Source organism: Pelophylax lessonae (genome assembly GCF_965119305.1).
Source record: "Pelophylax lessonae genome assembly, chromosome: 6".
Classification (NCBI taxonomy): Eukaryota; Metazoa; Chordata; class Amphibia; order Anura; family Ranidae; genus Pelophylax; species Pelophylax lessonae.
In genome coordinates this window covers 241,412,780-241,433,335 of record NC_138773.1, presented here as the reverse complement: position 1 = coordinate 241,433,335, position 20,556 = coordinate 241,412,780, and the positions used below count along the sequence as shown (strand labels likewise).

The 20,556-nt window shown below is 41.0% G+C and overlaps 1 protein-coding gene across 1 annotated transcript in view; it reads left to right on the top strand.

Moving 5' to 3' along the window:
- Window positions 1–19,686, top strand: part of RBM45 (RNA binding motif protein 45) — a 38,298-nt gene extending 18,612 nt beyond the window's left edge. The window contains exons 8-10 of the mRNA XM_082261953.1: window positions 6,556–6,722; window positions 9,108–9,315; window positions 19,469–19,686. Coding sequence (XP_082118079.1) covers window positions 6,556–6,722; window positions 9,108–9,300 — 360 coding nt within the window. The 3' untranslated portion in view covers window positions 9,301–9,315; window positions 19,469–19,686. The remainder of the gene's footprint in view (window positions 1–6,555; window positions 6,723–9,107; window positions 9,316–19,468) is intronic.
- Window positions 19,687–20,556: the final 870 nt, after the last annotated feature.

The window sequence follows — 20,556 nt, the reverse complement described above, 5'->3', positions numbered from 1 at the left end:
CCTGAATGGCGGTGACAGCACCTGAGAGCCAATATGAAAATCCGTTTTGGGTTCCGACATCACGGGCTCCCTGGACAGGTAAGTTCTAATATTTAAAGTCAGCAGCTACAGTATTTGTACATGTTTTAGTATATGTGTATGTATGTATGTATATGTGTGTGTGTATATGTATATGTGTGTGTGTGTGTATGTCAGGGTTTGACAAATTTGTTTGGAATCTAGGAGCCAGCTAAAAAAGTTAGGAGCCAGTTTTTTTTTTTTTTTTTAACAAAGCTTTATTTTCAATGACAAAAATAACCGATCTTAAATTTAAACAGTGCAGCAAGGTTGGGGCGATAGGAGATCCAGTGACCAAGAGTAACATATGCCACCTTAGGCCCCTTTCACACGGGCACCTAAGCTAAGCAGAATCCGCATGCTCAGTGGGGATCTCTCTGCTGATCCCTGCTGAGCAGGCGGATGACAGGTTTTGTCCTCTCTGCTATGCAGACACAGCCCATTCTCCTCTATGGGGCAATCCGATTCACTGGACGGATGGTAAATAGAACCACCATCCGTCTGTTTTTGGCGGACAGGATCGGATGGCGGCGGCAAAGTGACAGGACATCTCCTGCAGTGCACCCCAGACGCCAGGTTGCTAATTCTAGTCGCAAATGCGACCTGGCGCCCGGGGATTGTCGAACCCTGGTGTATGTATATATATATATATATGTGTGTGTGTATAATTATATTCTCATGTTTTGAGGGTTGTAACCAATTTTCTAGCCAAAAAATACTGATTTAGGCCTGGTCTTCAAGTGGTTAAAAAATTTGGATCCCCATTCTGGTATTGAGCTTCGTGAATTGTGCGCATGAGGTGTGCTTGGGAAGAGCAGTCCATCTGTCGGTACGAGGAGAATTTGAGGGATGCTGCTTGCATTCCAATTTTATTTTTTTTCCTGTAATCTTAAAGCATTTACATATTTTGAACGTCTTCAACACTTGAGTATGAGGAGCACTGAAAGTTTCGATTAGTTTATTGATCTTGGCAAAAAATTGATTGTTTCGATTTAAAGGCTAGGTTCACCTTTTTATTATTTAAGAAAAAAATAAATAAAATTTAAATGCACATCATGATTTTGCAGGTAAAGAAATGTGCATTAACTCCTTTTTTGACACTGCAGCCTGTAAAGCATTGTACCCATGATCAGCAAATTTTAGGTGCAATTTCTGGCTTCTGTACACCCCACAGAGACAGGCATTTACTGAAGTGCAGGAAGAATCGATGAACTATGAGGGTGCTCAACTATGGCCTCGCAGTTGAGAACTACAAGCCATCTGCCGCAGTGGGAGGTGGGACTTGTAGTTCATTCATTCACAGAACTGTGAAGGTCTGACACAGCTGTGTGGGTGGAGCCTTGTACCGCTGTTTTTAAAATGACCGATATGGGGAGAGAGGATCTCATGCCCCCCAACACTGACGGAGGTGAGGGGGGGAAGAGTTTGGCTTCTCCAAAGTAACATGTTACACCTTATCCCAAACTTATTCTTTTATTAACCACCTAAACTGAGAATTAAAGGCTACTAAGCGCCTCTTCAGAAAATGCTATTGCATTCTTGTATACATTCTTTCTGCATCACTGACCCGTAACAAGTATGCGAATCAGGAAGTCAAACATGGCTGACTTCACTGCATATTTGTTCCATGTCAGTAACTTGGAAAGCATTTAAAACGAGACAGCCAGACAGTTGCATTTTCAGGAGGAAGTTGACCATAAAAGCCACCATATCATGCACAGCATGAGTTTATATTAATGAAAGTAGAAGTAAGTGCTACAGTAAAATTTAAAATGTTGCCTCCCAATTGGTCCATATACATTTTAACAGAAATTGCAGTATAAATATACTAATTTTTTTTGGTGACCGCAAGGTCTGGTTTCTCAGTGGATATGTGCAGCTGATGGGAGTGAACTCTCTCCCTCCTCTGACGGTTAATGGAGCTATGGAAGATGGCGGCTAACTTCACTGCTGTGTAATTCAGCCCCATTGCCCATTGTTAACTCACACATTTTACTCTGAGGAGCTGAAAGTCGGAAGAACTAAAAAAAAAAAAAAAAAAAAAAATGGCTAGGCACCATTGGATAGGTTATTTGTAGCCCTTTAATTATGCGTTTGTAATTAAGTTGTAGCAAATCTGAGCATAAGGCAATCAAAGCATGTTGATTACATTTCTATGCTTTATCCTCTGCCCCCTTACTGTGTACGTAGGACCATGAAAACTTGATGGGTCAGAACAATAGCAGGCTCCTGGTGTTGTATGTGTTCTGTTCACACTACAATGCAGTCCGCAGGTGCAGTGCATTTAGGTCTGGTAAAATGACATATGCTGCATTTTACTGCAGTATACACAGGCACCACGTCACAGCAACTTACTGCGCTGCAGTGCGCTGACATGAAGTCACTTTGTGCATTTTTCAATAAAGTCTGCAAAAAAAAAACTCTGTAATGAGCTTAAACACACATCACACCGCCACTTCCCTACAGCAGAAAACTGTGAATGGGCCCTAATGTGCATGTTAACCTCCATAGTAGTGTAAATGCAGTCTCTTTCAAATTCTTCCAATTCTAGAATGTGAAATTTATTACAAATAGTGACTAAATGTTACTTTACCCATATTCTACCTTTAATACCTCTTATTTGCGTGAAGGTCTATGGTTTCATCTACTTAGTGGCTGAAAGCACAAATCGGAGCGCTATGCCTTCCTTGTTGAATTTTTGTCACCACCACTTAGAGCCAGACGGTGGCTCAGATGACTCAGTGGCTGAATTTTCTGACTCTACTAGGTTCCATTGAGGACCTAAACAGGAGTGTTTTTACCTCACCCTTTTCCCACATTACACTTATCTTATTGTCCTTTTAAATGCCTTTCATTCAAATAAACTCTTTGCAAACCTCTAAAAATCCACCTTGGCTCTGTACCAAAGCATCCAATGTGATTGATGACTTTGTTGTCCGATAGGGAGGATGGCAATGACAGGTCCAAGCTTGACAGTCAGAGGAGGGAGATATTTTTTAAATGCATCATTTTATTGTGCAGTTTTCAGTAACTTAGGCTTTATGAAATAGTGTACAGTGCCTTGAAAAAATATTCATACCCCTTGAAATGTGCACCATTTTGAAGTATGGGTCCCTCTGCGGGAGTGGCATATGGGACTTCACAGAATTCAAATTAGACGGGCAATTCTGAGATTCTGTAGGAGGAAGTTTGAGGATCTGGGGCTGCACACTGTGACCGTGTTTCATGCCACACCCTCAATATGGATGTAATGGGCAAAAAGATAGACTTGGCTTTTATATAAAGCTTTTCTATTTAACTTATTGTTATCCCTATTTATTTAGATACCGTTTCATACAAAAATAGATTTTGTTTATTATTTTTTTGTAGCAAAAAAATGAATCTGCCGTCGTACATTTCTTTGTACCAGAAGCAAAATTTTGGTGTCCTGATGGACAGGACAAATCCTGGAACATCATTCACACTTCATAGTTCTACATTTTTAAACTGTTGTGCAAAATTTTGGGAAAAGTGCATTTTTCATCACTTCAGCTGAAGGATGCTTTTAAAATTTTGTGTCTTAACAGGTTGCAGCCTTTGTGAATACTCTAAAAATGACCCTGATGGTCAGTGCCTGCACACTTGTAGGCAATGCCACCCATGTGACAAAATTTATGCTTGACATTTGTATAATTTATGCTTGGCATTTGGGCACTTAAGCACAGCGTTATGGAATGGCAGGGGGAATGTCATGTTTTCACACACTTAGAAGTATTGGAATTTTCAAAGTGGCTTAATTTGGGGTAAAGCGACAGTGTCACTGTAAACCGCCATAGAGTAGTTAATATTTGCATGCTAACAGAACATTAACTTCTAGCGGATGGCACAGCGACTTACCCGTACATCATGGCGTGCTGCCTGGTTTAGAGCTGACTTGTGCTGTGGTTGGATACAGCACAAATTTATCAGCAGGTTACAGCCAATAATTTTATCTTTAATCTATACCTGCTGATCGGCCAATCACAGCATATATGTGTGTTTGTTTAACAAGCTCTGCCTGAATTTCTCAGAGGAAAACAAATAGATCTTTGAGTAAGGCTACGTTCATATGTGGGTGTAGCGGATCATGGGCAGAATCACCGTGATTTTGCCCGCGATCCTGAATCATTGCAAATCGCGGGACGCCTGTGCGATGCCCGTGATTTGCAATGGCACCCCAAACGCTGTGCTATGTTGCCGCGATTTCCGCCTGCCGAATCGCAGTAACATCGCACAAACAGAATCGCGGGACGCCTGACGCCCAAAAAAAGCTCTTGTACCTTTTTTGGGCGACGGGCATCCCGTGATTCTGTTTGCACAATGTTACCGCGATTCGACAAGCGGAAATAGCGGCAACATAGCACAGCGTTTGGGGTTTCATTGCAAATCGCAGGCATCACACAGGCGTCCCGCGATTTGCAATGATGCAGAATCGCGGCGATTCTGCCTGTGATCCGCTACGCCCACATGTGAACGTAGCCTTAAAGCAGCACACAGGCCCTTGATTACCCTCCTGATCACCCCTGTCTCCCAACCAGTGACATTACTACAGTATATTATCACTGTATTTGTGTCCCTAGCGACATCAGTCTTGGTGTCTTGCCCAGCCAGTGTCCTCACCAGACTGCCCACCACACTATCAGTCACATTATAAGTCGCTGATTACCCAATAACTAGCATGTCTGTTTGGACCAGTATCTTGATCGGAACCAATACTAGTGTCCCCAAAAATGAAGTGTTAGCAGACTAGGCACCCGATTACTGCCAGCACTTTCAACATGTAGCAGAATACATTTTGGTCTAAATTCCAGAAGAAAATGTATTTTAATGGATATGTTTTATAACCGAAAGAAAAGTGTTTTTTTTTTTTTTTATATAATGAAAAAAAAAAAAACCCCCAGTGGTGATCAAATGCCACCAAGAGAAAGCTCTACTTGCGTTAAAATTCAGAAAACAAGTGTCATTTGCGTACAGTGTTGCATGACTGCACAATTGCCAGTTAAAGTACCATAATGCTGAATAGGAAAAAATGGCCTAGTCATGAAGGGGGTAAAACCTTCCTGAGGTCTATTGGTTAAACGTGATAGATTTCTGGTTAATCCCATCAGCAGGAGGGGGGGGGTGCAGCAGAGTAAGGTGTTGGGCTTTACCCCTGGTTCACATTAGTGCGATCATGGAGATCGCATTTGTAATTCGGAGCGCACTGCTCCTAAATTACATGCGATCTCATGTGCGGTGCAAATTTCAGTCATACACTTTGTATGGCTGAATTCGCACCACATCTGCAGCAGAATCGGATCGCATAGTGGTTCACATTCACGATTCTTTGCGAACTTGCAGATGGCACTGCGATATGCGATCGCACCTGGGGGTGTCGTTAATTTTTAATTGACACCCCCTGCGTATCTCATATGGCAGTGTGAACTACCAGGGTTGCTGATGCGATGCGGGATCACGCTGCATATTCGCAGCTTTCCGACTAAGTGCCGGTTCACACTTCCACGTTTGCGGAGATCGCATGTAATTCAGAAGCGCACTGCTCCTAATTACATGCGATCTGATGTGCGGATGCGAGTTCAGCCGTACTTTTTGTATGGCTGAATTTGCACTGTATCTGCACCAAACACGCACATGAGGCTTTTTTTGAGCCGCAGTAGAATCGGATCGCATAGTGGTTCACATTTGTGCGATCGGATTCTGTGCGAACTAGCAGATCGCACTGCGATTTGCGATCACAACTGGGGGTGTTAACTTTTAATTGACACCCCCTGCGTATCGCAGGGGGTGTCTGCCAGATGTGTGGATGCGATGCGGGAACACGCTGCATATTCGCAGCATTCCCGCATCGCAGAAGTGTGAACCGGCACTAAAAGTAATTGTAAAGTCTTTTGTGTTTGTTATTTTAAGAAGAAAAAAAAAAACGTTATACTCGCCGCCGCCTCTGTGCAGTTGGTTTTGCACAGGGCAGCCCAGATCCTTCTCTTCTCTGGCCCCACTCTCCTGTTGAGTGCCCCCACAGCAAGCCGCTTGCTTTGGGGACACCCGAGCTGCAGCTCCATGTAAACATTCAGACACGGAGCTGCCGTTAAGCTCCTCACCCCCCCCCCCCCCCCCCATCTCTCCTGATTGATTAGCTGAGTTTAACAGCAGCAGGCGCCATTGGCTCCACTGCTGTGTCTCAGCAATTTAGGAGAGAGAGTCCTGGATGGCCGAGGCAGTTGTGGACATTGCTGGATAGAGATCGGGCCTTGGGTAAGTATTGGGGGTGCTAAGGGGGCTGCTGCACACAGAATTTTGTTCAGTTAGTGTTCTTTTGTGATAGATATCTATCTCTTTTTAAACTGAGTGTGTCCCCATTAAGTAAATGGTTTTCTTTTGAAATGTGTTTTTGTTTTTTTTTGGTTTTCTTGTTTTTAGCTGCTTGCATAGTTTTTAGAAGTATTCGGCTGGGTTTTCAAAGTGAATCTGTTTTTTCTGCAGGGCTATGATCGAGCATTTGCCTCCCCTGTTGCCTCTCAGATTCAGACAGACGCTACCCTTCCATCATACAAAAAGAAAGCTCCCAGTGATGCACACTCCAAGGAAAGACTGTTTGTTGTCTTCAATCCTCACCCACTGCCACAAGACGTTGCTGAAGATGTTTTCTGGTAAGGATTTTTAACTGGCAGCCATATGTCGAAGGTCCCACCTGCCTCTCTAAAGCTAGGATTTATTTTAGTTTGCCAAGAGTAGCTCTATTCAAACCAATAAATACAGATCGCATACAATGTATACAATAGAAACGATATACCTGCTAAATGATTTCACAAACATAAGCCTGTAATCCACCCACCCTTTGCTGTCCTTTATTACATTAAGAGGGGGACTTTTTCACTACTGGCAATTGTATTTATTACTGGTTCTTGTATCGCTTTCAATTTACACACCTATTGTACATTTCACATTAGTTCCAGTTCCACACATTGCCACAAAACCACCTTCTGCTGACCTTACAATAGTCAAATGCTTGCCTCACATTTTTTTTTTTTTTTTTGCCCCTGTGTACACTTTGTCAAATATCTTCAGGAGCAGGAATTTTAAACTTTTAAAAAAAAAAAAAAATACACAATTACTGCTTATTGCCCTGCAAACTTAATGGAGCCATACTGGTTATGAAGAGGGTAAGGAGGGATGCTTCGGGTGGCCCAGAGCGCTCTCTATTTAGCAATTTTGGGTATTGTTTGTGACTGCTTGACTCATGGATTGTTCTGTAAGTGCCCTTCAAGCATGTGATGGTAGGTGAAGAGCACCTTATGCCTACAGGCATGACAGACAATCTCAAGTACTATTAAAGTGTTACTAAACCCAGGAGCCTGCATTTACTATATCTGGTCTCCCACAATACACAGAACATGGAAATGCAGTTATTTTAGTAAATATAAACTGCTAAATACCTTTTCTCCTCCGCAGTATATAGCAGTCTTGTGACTTCGATCAGTGTCTGGTTAAAGCTTGTAAGAGGAGTTTTCATTCTACTGTCTAATGAGGCTGAAAGGACCCTTGACTCTGTCTGGACATTGCTGATTGGCCCTGTGCTGATCACATGCACCCTCCCAATAAATTGGTGCCAAATAACAAAATCAGTGCTATAGTACTGTGCAGTGACAAATAAATTAATAATTGCCAAAAATAAAAAAAATATATATCAAAAATGCAATGAGTCCATATGAATGTGTCATAGTGAAATTCCACTGTGCAGTACCAGAAGAGATATAGAGTGCTGGTGCCAAAAATTCCACATAAAGAGAAAGTGCTGGTGCTCTCTTCCACCCGTGCTAACAAGCTGCTCACCTCAACTAATGACTCCTGTGCTACCAGTGAGGTCAAATAGCTGTTCCCCTCTGGGGATATTAACCACAATGCTGCTCACTTATCTCCTCCTTCTCCATGATTCCACGATCTATATAGGGAAAAATAACACTAGAGGGTCTGTTATTTTTCCCTTTATACATCGTGGAATCATTCTGGAAGGGACTTATTATTTGGAGTTTTTGGCACCAGCACTTTATATCTGTTCTAGAACTGCACAGTGAAATTTTTGAAGGTGTGTCGCATATGACGCACATTCTTATGGACTTATTACATTTTGTTATTTATTTGATTTTTGGCAATTTTATTTGAATTAATTTGTCACTGCACAATATTATAGCACTGATTTTATTTATTTGGCACCTATTGTGCACTGATTAGATCTTTGGCGCTGCATTTTTTTTTTTGATTTTTAGTATAACATGTATGCTTTACTGCAACGTTTCTAAACTCCAGTCCTCAAGTTCACCCAACAGGTTATGTTTTCAGGATTTCCCTCAGATGAAATGGCTGTGATTACTAAGGCAGTAAAACAGATCAAATCCCCTGTCCAAAATAGAAAGCATGAAAACAGAGGGGTACTTGAGGACTGAAGTTGAGAACATTGCTTTACTGCATATAGACTGATTTTACGGTTGTGGATTTAGTAACTGAAACACTTATTATGCTAGGACACAAATGGCAGTGCCCACTACCAGTCCTGAAGAATGCTCCCTAAAATGTGTTTGCTATGTTTAATGGCCTACACCACTAAAGTGATCATAGTTCTCCAACCAGATGCAGTTTCCAAGTTCCAAGTCTTTCTTTTAATGCCCAATGCTCTTCACCTTCCTCCACAAACTGCAGCAGGTAGGGTGTCTGTTAGTACTACTGATACAAACTCCCTGCTGGTGTTTTAGTTTTTAGCACAACGTGGTGACAGGGTCTCTAACTTTCACTTTTTGCACTTTCTCTGCTTCCTTTCTCAGGTAAAAAAAAATATAAACATAGTTTTACTGATTTAAGTGAAGCATAGCAATCATCTGTAACCAATAAGGTTCAGGCTTTTAAATGTAGTCACTGAAAAGTATGTTTTGCTGCTTATTTTGCTGCTTTTTCAAATACTGTCAGCTTTTATTGCGTAGAACTGTTGTCTTTGAAAATATAGTGTTAAATGGTTAATATTCTCTTGTACATCACTGCAGTCGATTTGGCAATCTCATTGAAGTTTACATTGTGCCGGGGAAGAACATTGGTTATGTCAAATATTCCGAAGTATCAAGCGCAAATGAAGCGATTGCCACATTACATGGAAAGATGGTGAACGGTATAAAGCTGAAAGTAATGCAAGCCGAGTCTCCAAGAGATGAATCCAATAAGCGACAAAGAACGTACTAAATTTACTTTTCTCAGGTAAGTGTTTCATTAGGTTACTTGCTTGGATGGAGCAGTCTTCCCATCTAGAGCTTCCTAACAGTTCAGTCTAATAAAAGCCTTCTTAATGTGTGTGTTGACTCAAATACAATTTTATGTTTCCTTTGGCGAGGTTGTTTTTTGAAAAAGGCACAGGTTCTTTCTTTGATGTCCATTTTCATGGTACAGTTTACAGAACATTTTGCGGTTTTGCAATTTGTATCCTCAGCTATACAAAGGATGACTACCAGTCACATGACCGTAATAAGGCTTTTTTTTTTCCCATAGGGCAGTCACATGACAGTAAGGGGATTTGTCATGGGGAGGCTCACACCAAATTCAAACTGAAGATGTACCCAATTTTAAACTTTTTAAAAAAAATTCCTTTCCAAGAGCAGGCAGAACATGATCTCTGCTAGAAAAGAACTGTCCCTCTGGTTTTAGTTTTAGAATCTAAATCGGAAAGGGGAGACCTTTTTGGCCAGTAAATGTAAAATTAGGCGTTTATGCTTTTTAAAAGGGGTAAGGGTAACGTAGTAAAGGTTCACTTTGAGGGACTGTATGAAAGGAGAGAGGAGTCTGTATAAGGCGCTACCTGTTTGAGCAGTTTTTTTATATAGAAAGGGGATAATATCCCCCACACAATTGTGTAAGCACTTAAAAAACATTATCTCAGTGATAAGTGGAGTGCTACAAGACTGGTGAAGGGGGTGAATTGACATGCACCCCCTAGAAATAAAGTGCACAGTGCAGAATAAATAATATGAATAACTGCTCATATAGATAAAATCGTTGAATAAGAAAAGTGCACAAAGTGTCATAAATATTTAATGCCTGATGGCGGTGCCAGTGAAAATCGTACAGATATACAGTTGTGGTGAACAGCTGTGTTTATAAATGATATCACTGACAATAAGCAAGATGATAAAACCCTAAAGTGCAATAAATACCTGAATGGGTGATTTTAAAAGGTAAGATAATGGTGAATAAGGTGCCTGAATTAGTGAAACCAATAGGTAACACTCTCACCCTATTTCCCTCTCCTGGGCCAGATGTATAGGGTAGATAGCCACAGAGGAGAAGATTGTGGGTCCGGAGGTTCCTTCAGCTTGAAAAGAGCCACGCTGGGAGCTGCCTCCCTCCGATGTGTCAGATCTGTGGTGCTCAAGCAGATAAACAGGGACCCCAATGGCGTAGTATACAATCAATATACAATAACAAGCATAGACTCACATTCGGACCGATCACATCAGCTACAAAAAGGACGCCGGGATGCTTCCACTTCCGCGTTCCACGGCTCCAAACCACTAAACCGGAAGTGACGTGTGGCGTACGTAGCTCCGCCCTATGCGTTTCGTCATCAGACGTCTACTGGAGCGGCCACTCCAGTAGACGTCTGACGACGTCCAACGTCGGCCGCTCCAGTAGACGTCTGATGACAAAACGCGTAGGGCGGAGCTACGTACGCCACACGTCCCTTCCGGTTTAGTGGTTTGGAGCCGTGGAACGCGGAAGTGGAAGCATCCCGGCATCCTTTTTGTAGCTGATGTGATCGGTCCGAATATTCTTGTTGTTGTATGTTGATTGTATACTACGCCATTGGGGTCCCTGTTTATCTGCTTGAGCGCCACAGATCTGACACATCGGAGGGAGGCAGATGTGTTACCTATTGGTTTCTTTGGTTTCTCTAATTCAGGTACCTTATTCACCATTATCTTTTTTAAATTACCCATTCACGTATTTATTGCACTTTAGGGTGTGTTAGCATTTATAAACACCGCTGTTCACCACAACTGTATATCTGTACGATTTTCACTGGCACCGCCATCAGGCATTAAATATTTATGACACTTTGTGCACTTTTCTTATTCAACGATTTTATCTAAATGAGCAGTTATTCATATTATTTATTCTGCACTGTGCACTTTATTTCTAGGGGGTGCATGTCAATTCACCCCCTTCACCAGTCTTGTAGCACTCCACTTATCACTGAGAATCTTTTTTTTAGTGCTCACACAATTGTGTGGGGGATATTATCCCCTTTCTATATAAAAAAAAAAACTGCTCAAACAGAGTAGCGCCTTATACAGACTCCTCTCTCCTTTAATATATTGCACCCCTGTTTTTTTAGGGGTGGGTTTGTGGCAGCTTGCACCTGTACTTGCATACTTTTTACAATTAAGATATTCCATAGCGCTGGTCACCTTTTTTTTTTTTTTTTTTTTTTTTCACTTTGAGGGACTGTTTTGCAGTAAGACTAAGTGCACAGGGTTGACGTTTTAATTTTTTTTTTTAATTTATTTTCTTTGTAATGCTCGCCATGCAATTAATCTCTAGCACATGAGAACAATGAAGTGTATCATGTGATTATGATCAATTGCTAATGGTAGCACAGCGTTCCAAATTTGTGTGATCAATTTGTTACCACTTGTGTTTATTAACTACTTAAGGACCGGCCCGTGTACATTTCCTGTGGCCCTTAAGCGCAAAATCATGTACCTGTACGTGATTGTTTCCATCAGCTCTGATTGGACACAGTGGAAGCCAGTCAGCGGGTCTGGCAGCCGCGATTGCTGCTGGCCACCCAGGATTATTCGGAGGAATGATGGAACATCAGTCTGTCTATGTAAATAAGGCAGACCATCGTTCTGTCACAGGAACAGAGAGAGATCTTTTGTTCCTACTAATCGGGAACACAGATCTCTCTCCTGCAATCAGTTCATCCCCCACACAGTTAGAAAGCGTTCCTTGGGACCACACTTAACCCTTTGATCGCCCCTGATCACCTCTTCCCTGTCATTTTATACAGTGACAGTGCATTTTTTTGATCACTGTATTGGTGTCACTTAGTGTCAGATTTGTCTGCTGCAATGTCCCAGTCCCGCAAAAAATATCTGATCGCCGCCACTACTAATAAAAAAAATAAAAATAAAGTCCATAAATCCCATGGTTTGTAGACACTAACTTTAGCGCAAACCAATCAATACAAGCATATTGCGTTTTTTTTTTTTTTTTTTTTTTACTAAATATGTAGCAGAATACAAATTGGCGTAAACTGATGAAGAAATTACTTTTTTTTTTTTCTTAAATGGATGTGTGAAGTGGGTAATTAAATGCTGGGAGATTACCCTTTTTTAAGCTCAGTACACAGTAGCCCGATTTCCAGTGGAACTTTGGATATGACATTTTACACTGTGGCATTGAAGTTGGACCAAAGTAGTTGTAGGTACCTTTCCTTAAGTCTGACAGACGTGTGTAGTATGTTAAGACATCGCTTATAGGGAAACATTGAATTTCACATGTCATCCGACTTGTAAGACCCCCCGTGTCACATCAGTGCGAACCGTGCCTTTAAAAAGATTGTCCTTGCACCCAGCCTAATAAAGGAAAATCTTAAGATGTGTCATTCTAAGTTTGCAATTTTTCTACTCTGCACATGTCAACAGGCATGTGAAGACCTACCCTGCAGATATAAGATGACATCAGCTTTGCAAACTGGTACTGACTAGTATTCTAGGTCCTCGTCTCCCTCAGTTTTTTTTATTACCTTTCTCTGCCAATGTGTCCCCTGTGCTGATGGGGGGAAGGGCCAAACAAGGATGCTGTGCAGGTGCCCAACATCCTACTCATCAACCAATAAAATCATTGGTTGTTTAGATGCCAGTGGCTGACCTGCATTTAAAATGCTGCCTCTTAAAACCTGTGGCTTTGTGTAACAAAAAGGCAGGCTTGGTCCGCTTGCTGGCTTGTTGATCATTTTTTGTGCACTTTGTGGCAATTTTTTGGCATTTTGCCAAGGCACCCTTGAAGAACCCAGAAGGCACCTTAATTGAAAGGCAGAGTTAGTGTTAAAACCAGACACCAAAGCAATAAAGATCTACTATCACTTAGATGAAAAAAAGTATTTGTTATTAAAGTGAAAGCTAATCCAACTCTTCAGGTTTCTGATGCTTTCGGGAGTGTCAAATCCTTAGTCCCCCAGCTCTGTGGTTTTCCCTCCAGGCCCTATGTCACTACAGGACTTACTGATTCCAGGGGTTACCAGAAAACCAATACTCCAAAATGGATCAGATTCTAAAGATTTATTAAGCCACAGTACCCATTGATTACAGCAGCGATCAGTGCCGCAATACAGGACATGTATGCCTCGTTTCCACTGAGCGGATCGGTTCGGTACGGTACGCTAATTTTGAGTGTTTCCATTATGAAAGTGGCCCATACAACCGAACCAAACCGCACCATTTCTGGTCCTGCTTCAGATGTAGGGCCATAGGAAATGGTACGGTTAGGGCGGAGCTACTGGCGTCACACGATAGATTCCACTGATTGGCGGACAGGAAAACTTCAATGCTCACGTCAAATGAAAGGGCAAAACAAACACCTCATTTGGTGTAAACCCCGCATGGTCCCTGGTGACCCGACTTGCAGTGGACGCTCACCTGAATAGACCGGACCATTCTAACCCTTCCAAACTGTACCGACCCGAACCGTTCCGCTCAGTGGAAACGAGGCAGTATTCATGTGTCTTTTGCATAGGACACTTTTGTTTACTTTAGGAACCATTGTTTTGGTGATCTGGTTTGGAGAGCCCTTCTTCATGCCTTTATTTCTCCGGATACTTTTTGAATAGTGTATTGCAGCTTTATTTACCCCCTTCAAATGTAAGTGTAGTAGGAAAGATTTTTTTTAGACTTGGAGAACTAGTCCTGTTGTGATCTCAATATTCATGATTATTCTAAAATAAAATAGTATACCTTTTTTATGAAAGGTTTACTATCCCATCCTTCTTTTTTTTTTTTTTTTTTTTTTTTTTTTTTTTTTTAGCCATATTCTGACACTTGAGGTTCTGCAATCTGATTTCTGCTAGTTTGCAGTTTGATCTCAGTATAGTGTATTCCAGCTTCTGCATGCCTAAAGCTAAATAAAGAACCAAATATACACCTTTACATAAATCGGCGCATTTCCACTTTTGCAGTCCCATTAAAAAAAAAAACACAGAAAACCAAGATGTTTCTGAAAAGAAGGCCTCATATTAAATTACAACCATTTCTGGGTAGTAAGTGGGCCTCGCTCAGTTCTGCTTTAGAGACTCCATATTAAATTTGTTAAACATGTAGGGTTCTCTACTAAAAATTCTCTTCGCTTCAGCTGTGCTGTCCATGGGAAAAATTGAGAACCTTTATTAATTTTAGGAGCACAGCCAGTTGTAACTTTGGTTGCTAGGCACAGTTATGTATTCCATCTAAGCCAAATGAAACGTGATCTAATTTTATCTCTTAACCTTATCTCTTAACTATACAAAAATCTTTGTTAAGCTGGGTACACACGATTCGTTTTTGTTTTCGTTTACCCCACATAAAAAACTGTCAGCTCCTGTTGGAGCCGCTGTACTAACCATGCAAGGTTGATTCAGCGATTTCCCCCGCTGAGCTGTTTTGTTCTGACAGAGGAATGGCCCACTGCCAGAACACTCCAATCGGCTCCTTCTGCCATTGGCTGAGAGTGCTGACCAGGAGTCAGTCTGATGCTAGTTTTCCGGCATGCACGTCCGACATAAATATGGCCAAATGTCGGATTTTTTTTACTGGCTGTTGTAGGTATGTACAGTGCCTTGCAAAAGTATTAACTCCCTTGACTTTTTACCTATTTTGTTAAATTACAGCCTTAAGTCAATGTTTTGTTAAACTGAATTTTATGTGATGGATCAGAACACAATAGTCTAAGTCGGTGAATTAAAATGAGAAAAATATATACATAAAACTATTTTTTAGAAATAGAAAACAGAAAATTGGCATGTGCGTATGTATTCACCCACTTTGTTATGAAGCCCATAAAAAGTTCTGTTGGAACCAATTACCTTCAGAAGTCACATAGTTAGTGAAATGATGTCCACCTGTGTGCAATCGAAGTGTCGCATGATCTGTCATTGCATATACACACCTTTTTTGAAAGGCCCCAGAGGCTGCAACACCTAAGCAAGAGGCACTACTAACCAAATACTGCCATGAAGACCAAGGAAGCCCAGACCTCAATCCAATATAAAATCTGTAGTCCGACTTAAGGATAGCTGTTCACAAGTGCAAACCATCCAACTTGAAGGAGCTGTTTGGCAAGGAGGAATGGGCAAAAATCCCAGTGGTAAGATGTGGCAAGCTCATAGACTTATCCAAAGCGACTTGGAGCTGTGATTGCTGCAAAAGGTGGCTCTACAAAGTATTGACTTTAGGGGGGGGAATAGTTATGCACATTGACTTTTTCTGTTATTCTGTTTGTCATTTGTTTGCTTCACAGTAAATTAAAAAAAAAAAAACCACAAACATCTTTAAAGTTGTGGGTATGTTCTGTAAATTAAATGATGCAAATCCTCAAACAATCCATGTTCCAGGTTGAGGCAACAAAACACGAAAAATACCAGGGGGGGGGGGGTGAATACTTTTGCAAGGCTGTGTATGTATAGATCCACACACACACACCTCCCGCTCTCAATCTTTATCAGAATGTCTTACTTTAACACTGGACAATCTCAAAGTGGAGGCAATTTACTAAAACTGGATGACACCGAATCTTGTGTAGCTGTGCATAGTAACCGATCGGTTTCCAGGTATTGTCAAAGCCGAATTGAACAAGCTGAAGTTAGAAGCATATTGGTTACAATGCACAGCTACACCAGATTCTGTATAAACTATTTTTAGTAAATATTCCCCAGTGTCTATCCCCACACAAACTGGAGACACGCTGAGCTATCGCTTGTATTTTATACAGTGCAGGGATTCGGCTGCTAACACTTTTCTGGGATGTCCAGTGTTGAAATCTAGTTTACAAGTAATAATTAAAGGAAAAGTTACCCTTTTGGAATATGTGTTTAAATGTTCCCTTATCACCCCCCCCCCCCCCCCCTTCTTGTGACTGCTGTCACTATCTGAAAATAACGCAGCTGTGCGGGGCTCTGCCCATGTGGGCGCGTCATTAATTCAGTTTCCTGTGAATTCATGAATTACAACTACTGTCAGCTATTGCAGCCGACGGCTTGTAGTTCTGAGTGGACTGTGAGGTCGCTGATGAGCGGCTTCCTAGTTCGTTCACAAGCAATGCAGCCTGTAAACAGTCGGCTTGTCTGCAGGAGTCTGCCATTCCACCCCTGATCCACTGATTGCAGGTGCAAGGCTTTCAAGGCTTCTTGGGGGGAAAAAATGTAATTTTGTATTTCTCCCCCCCCCCCCAAGATCTGTCAGCACAGTACATTAAAGGTTAATTATGGTACACATTAATTCCCCAGGCCCCTTGCATTCCTCTGGAAAGCTTAGTTTAAGAGCCGGTTCACACTAGAGCGATCCGACTTGCCGGGGCGACCTCAGAAGTCGCGGTGCGCTGCTCGCACCGCGACCTCGAAGCGGCCGGCACGGACTTCATAACATTGAAGTCAATGCAGGTCGCCCCAAAGAAGCTCCGGACCCTTTTTCTAAGTCGGAGCGACTTGTGTCGCTCCTATTAGAACGGGTCCACAGCTTCTCTGTCAGGCGACCAGGTCGCCTGACAGGTCGCCCCAGTGTGAACGGGGTCTTAAGGTATGCCATGTAAATGGGGACAGGTAATGTGTAAAGTTAGGGTATATCATAATTTGGCTGCAGAAGTGGAAAAGCAATTTTAATATTTCCGGTCTTTATAATACCTGTAATAGCTTACTTACAATGGATTTATATTTTCCTTTTTTTTTTTTTTTTTTTTTTTTTTTGTCGAGCCTGACTTTTTTAGGTGGGAACCATTTGGGCTGATTTAGTACTAAAGTTAGGAATATTCATAAAATTTGTGTAAATATTGACTTATCCAACTGTGTAAAAACCAAAATCCTTTTCACTATGCATACTCAATTATGTACAGATGAAATAAGTAAACAGAAATTAGCTTTTTACAAGATTGGATAATTGAAGTGAATATTTACACAATTGACTGTGCGATTAATTCTTGATTCCCTCTTGTGGCTGGTTCTTTGGGTAGCAAAACCAAAAAAATGACCCTTTTTTTTTTTTTTTTTTCTCCCCGCAATGGGCAAGTTACTGTATGTTCTAGTTTTGTTACCTAACTGAAGAATTAAGTTAAACTGAGCTATGTGATCCTACCCTGGCCTTCCCCTGTGCCTAGTTTAATGTATGTATTTTGTAATCCTAAATCAAGGGGACGGGACATAATCAGTCATGTCATGCCAAACATCTTCAATGGTATTAGAATTTTTACAGTTCCAACATGTTCATTTCCCTTTCAAAACTTAAGCAATTTCACAGCAGTGGTTCTAGTCCTCTAAATGTTGTTGTGATACTCTGAATATTAAAGTTTGGTGAGGAGTGAGCGTCTTCATTTCAGTGTTCTGGTAAATATAAGAGATACGACATGACACTAGTTATGCTTCTCATTAGAGTTCTTGGCTGCTGTGCTCTCCTGGCATTCATTATTCATTCAGAATGTAATTCTCTAGCTTCCAGATTGGCAGACTTCTTTTACACTACTCATTCTTTTCTGGACCTGATACAAATATCAACCAACAATGTTTTAGGGAAGCATTTTGATCATTTAGCTTTCATGTTTTAAAGAGAAGTGTCTTGTTCTGATTCCTGACCCTGTTTATTAAATTAAATGAAATACCCTCTTAGGCGTTAGAATGTGCATGGACCTAAAGAGGTTTTCTCTCTTCTAAAAGGGTTAATTTTAGGAAAACTCTTGTAGTATCATTTTAAAGATTTTTATTCCCCACCCCACTTTATTATGTGGAGTTCATCTCGCCTGTTTACATACTTGCCTTCATCTCCAATTTGGCAATATTCACTGATGCCCAGTGCAGCAAAGCCTTCACAAAAACAAACATCTGACTGGTTCCTCTTCATACTAGGCATACGCATTGCAGCCCCAATCATTTTTCATTTATATGGGACAGCCGTATTCTTGGCAGCCTATAGCAGTCCTTCTAAAATTCATTGGGGTCTTAAAGCTGCGCAAACCTCAACTTATTCAGCTTAAGCATACAAAGAAGAAAAATGCCAAGCAGAGATTACCATCATTTTAAACTCAAAATAGATCACGAGACAGTACAGGATCAGAGGGAGAATCCAATAGGCATCATTGTTCTGATAGATACTTAACCATTGGTTTCATTTCAGTCTTTTTATTTCCTTTTGCCTAATGTGTTGAATTGGGTAAGATTTAAAGTGGTTGTAAACCTCAGGCATGAAATATGAACAAAGCATATTCCTATCTAGTGTGTACTTCAATCCAGAGCACTAAGTGTTCTTTCTGTTCACTCGCCTGTTTCTGCTGTAATCATGGGTAACTTCTAAAGAGTTTTCCTAACCCCAAGAGAAAAATGATGGCGAGAGGGAGATCCAGCTTATGGCACAGTAACAGAGCTGAGGCTATGTAAAGGGGGGGTCTGTCCCTTCCATCCAATCAGCTCTCTGAGCTCTCTGCCCCCCCCCCTCCTTTTCAAAGCAGTCCTGTGTAAATTCTGCATGGATGTAGGACAGTCAACCGTAGATAAAAAGGTACAACTTGTTTAGGAGGATTTTTTTTTTTGTGTGTGCATTACCTGAGGCCAGTCACTTTAATGGTTATTTTTAAAGGTTTGCAACCACTTTAACTGGCAGCATGGCCTCCCTTAGATTTAGAAATTTCAAACTTTACTTGTGTTCCAATACTGCTTTATTTTTTATTTTTTTTTTTTTTTTAATTCAGTGTTTTAGTGCCAATTTTACATTTTATCTATCGTGTAATCTGTTGTCTCACTACATGCCTATCCTATGAGCTGCCCTCATGTCTTGCATCCACCCTACATGACCTGGTCGTTAGAATTTGGTCCAGTGATACCGGTGAAAATTGAACACCAGATGCTAGTTGGCATCAAATGGTCATGTTTATAAGGCTTGAGTAATCTAATAAAGGACACCTACTTTATCACTGAGGGCATTTTTCCCCTGTAAGCAGCAGTAAATATCCTGTGCTATATAATGGACAAGTTTAGGTGGAACTGGTCTTTAAACCACCATCAGGATCCTTTGTATTAGTGGAGTATGTTTAGTAGAAGATGATGCAGTGTTTGGATAAATATCTGTGAATGACACGTTTTTTAGATACCTATTTTCATAACTGTGTTGTGCTCTTTCTACAGACCACAGACTAAGTTATGACATGACCCTCAGCTGACTGACTGAAACGTGACAGGAGACTGCTTTTACGTACTGGTTTAGTAAACATTTGCTCGTAAAGACTTTTCATTGGAAGAGATATTCATGTGTTAAATATTAAGTTCTAAAATAACAAGTTGCATTGCTTATTCATAAGTTTCTTTTTAAAAGTTCTTTTTTTTTTTTTTTGTGTGAACATGTCGCTATATTCATTGTGAGAATAAAGTGAAATCCATACATCAATATTGTTTTTTGTGTGTGTGTGTTTTTTTGTGTGATGGCTTCATTACTTTTTCATTTCTCAGGCTTTCTAATGTTTACCTAATCATCTTGCCAGAGGAGATGCATTGTCACCCTAGGACAGTGATGGCAAACCTTGGCACCCTAGATGTTGGGGAACTACATTCCCTATGATGCTCATGCTCTCTGCATTTGGGGTGCCAAGGTTTGCCATCACTTCCCTAGGATGAGACTATGTAAAACCACCCCCTTCTTCCAATATATTGAAGGGTTGGGGGCGTTCTGTAGTTTACATAGATTATACTTGGGTAGGTACTCAAGTCTTAAGACAACTTGAGCTAACACTGCACACATCAGGAAATTACAAGCTCATTGGGTTTTTGGAAAGATCTACCTTTTTATTTTTCACTTACAAGACAGATCTAACCAAATGCTTTCAATGGTGTGTGTATATGATGTAATTTTTAATAGTAGCCTTCCCCAACATTGCTTTGACTCAAAATATATGCACATGTGGGTTACTTTGCAAGAAAGGACATTTTTTGTTTTTTTTGCTTGGGTTTCAAATTTAAATTAGTGTTTTTTTTTTTTTTTGTTTTTTTTTTTGTCTGCATGAGGGTTATGATGGGGAAGATGGTGGCTTAATTCGAGGCAGTCCCCTTTTGAATAGTTAAATTTTTCTATTGTTTGTTGACAGACGCAGCTCCATATTCTTCTTGACCATTGGGTTATGCTGCCCCCTACAGGAGTAGGACACTAGGCAGGAAAAATCTTTACCATGCCTATGGGGCAGTCCCTGCAGATATACACCCACACACTCTGCTATAGGCTT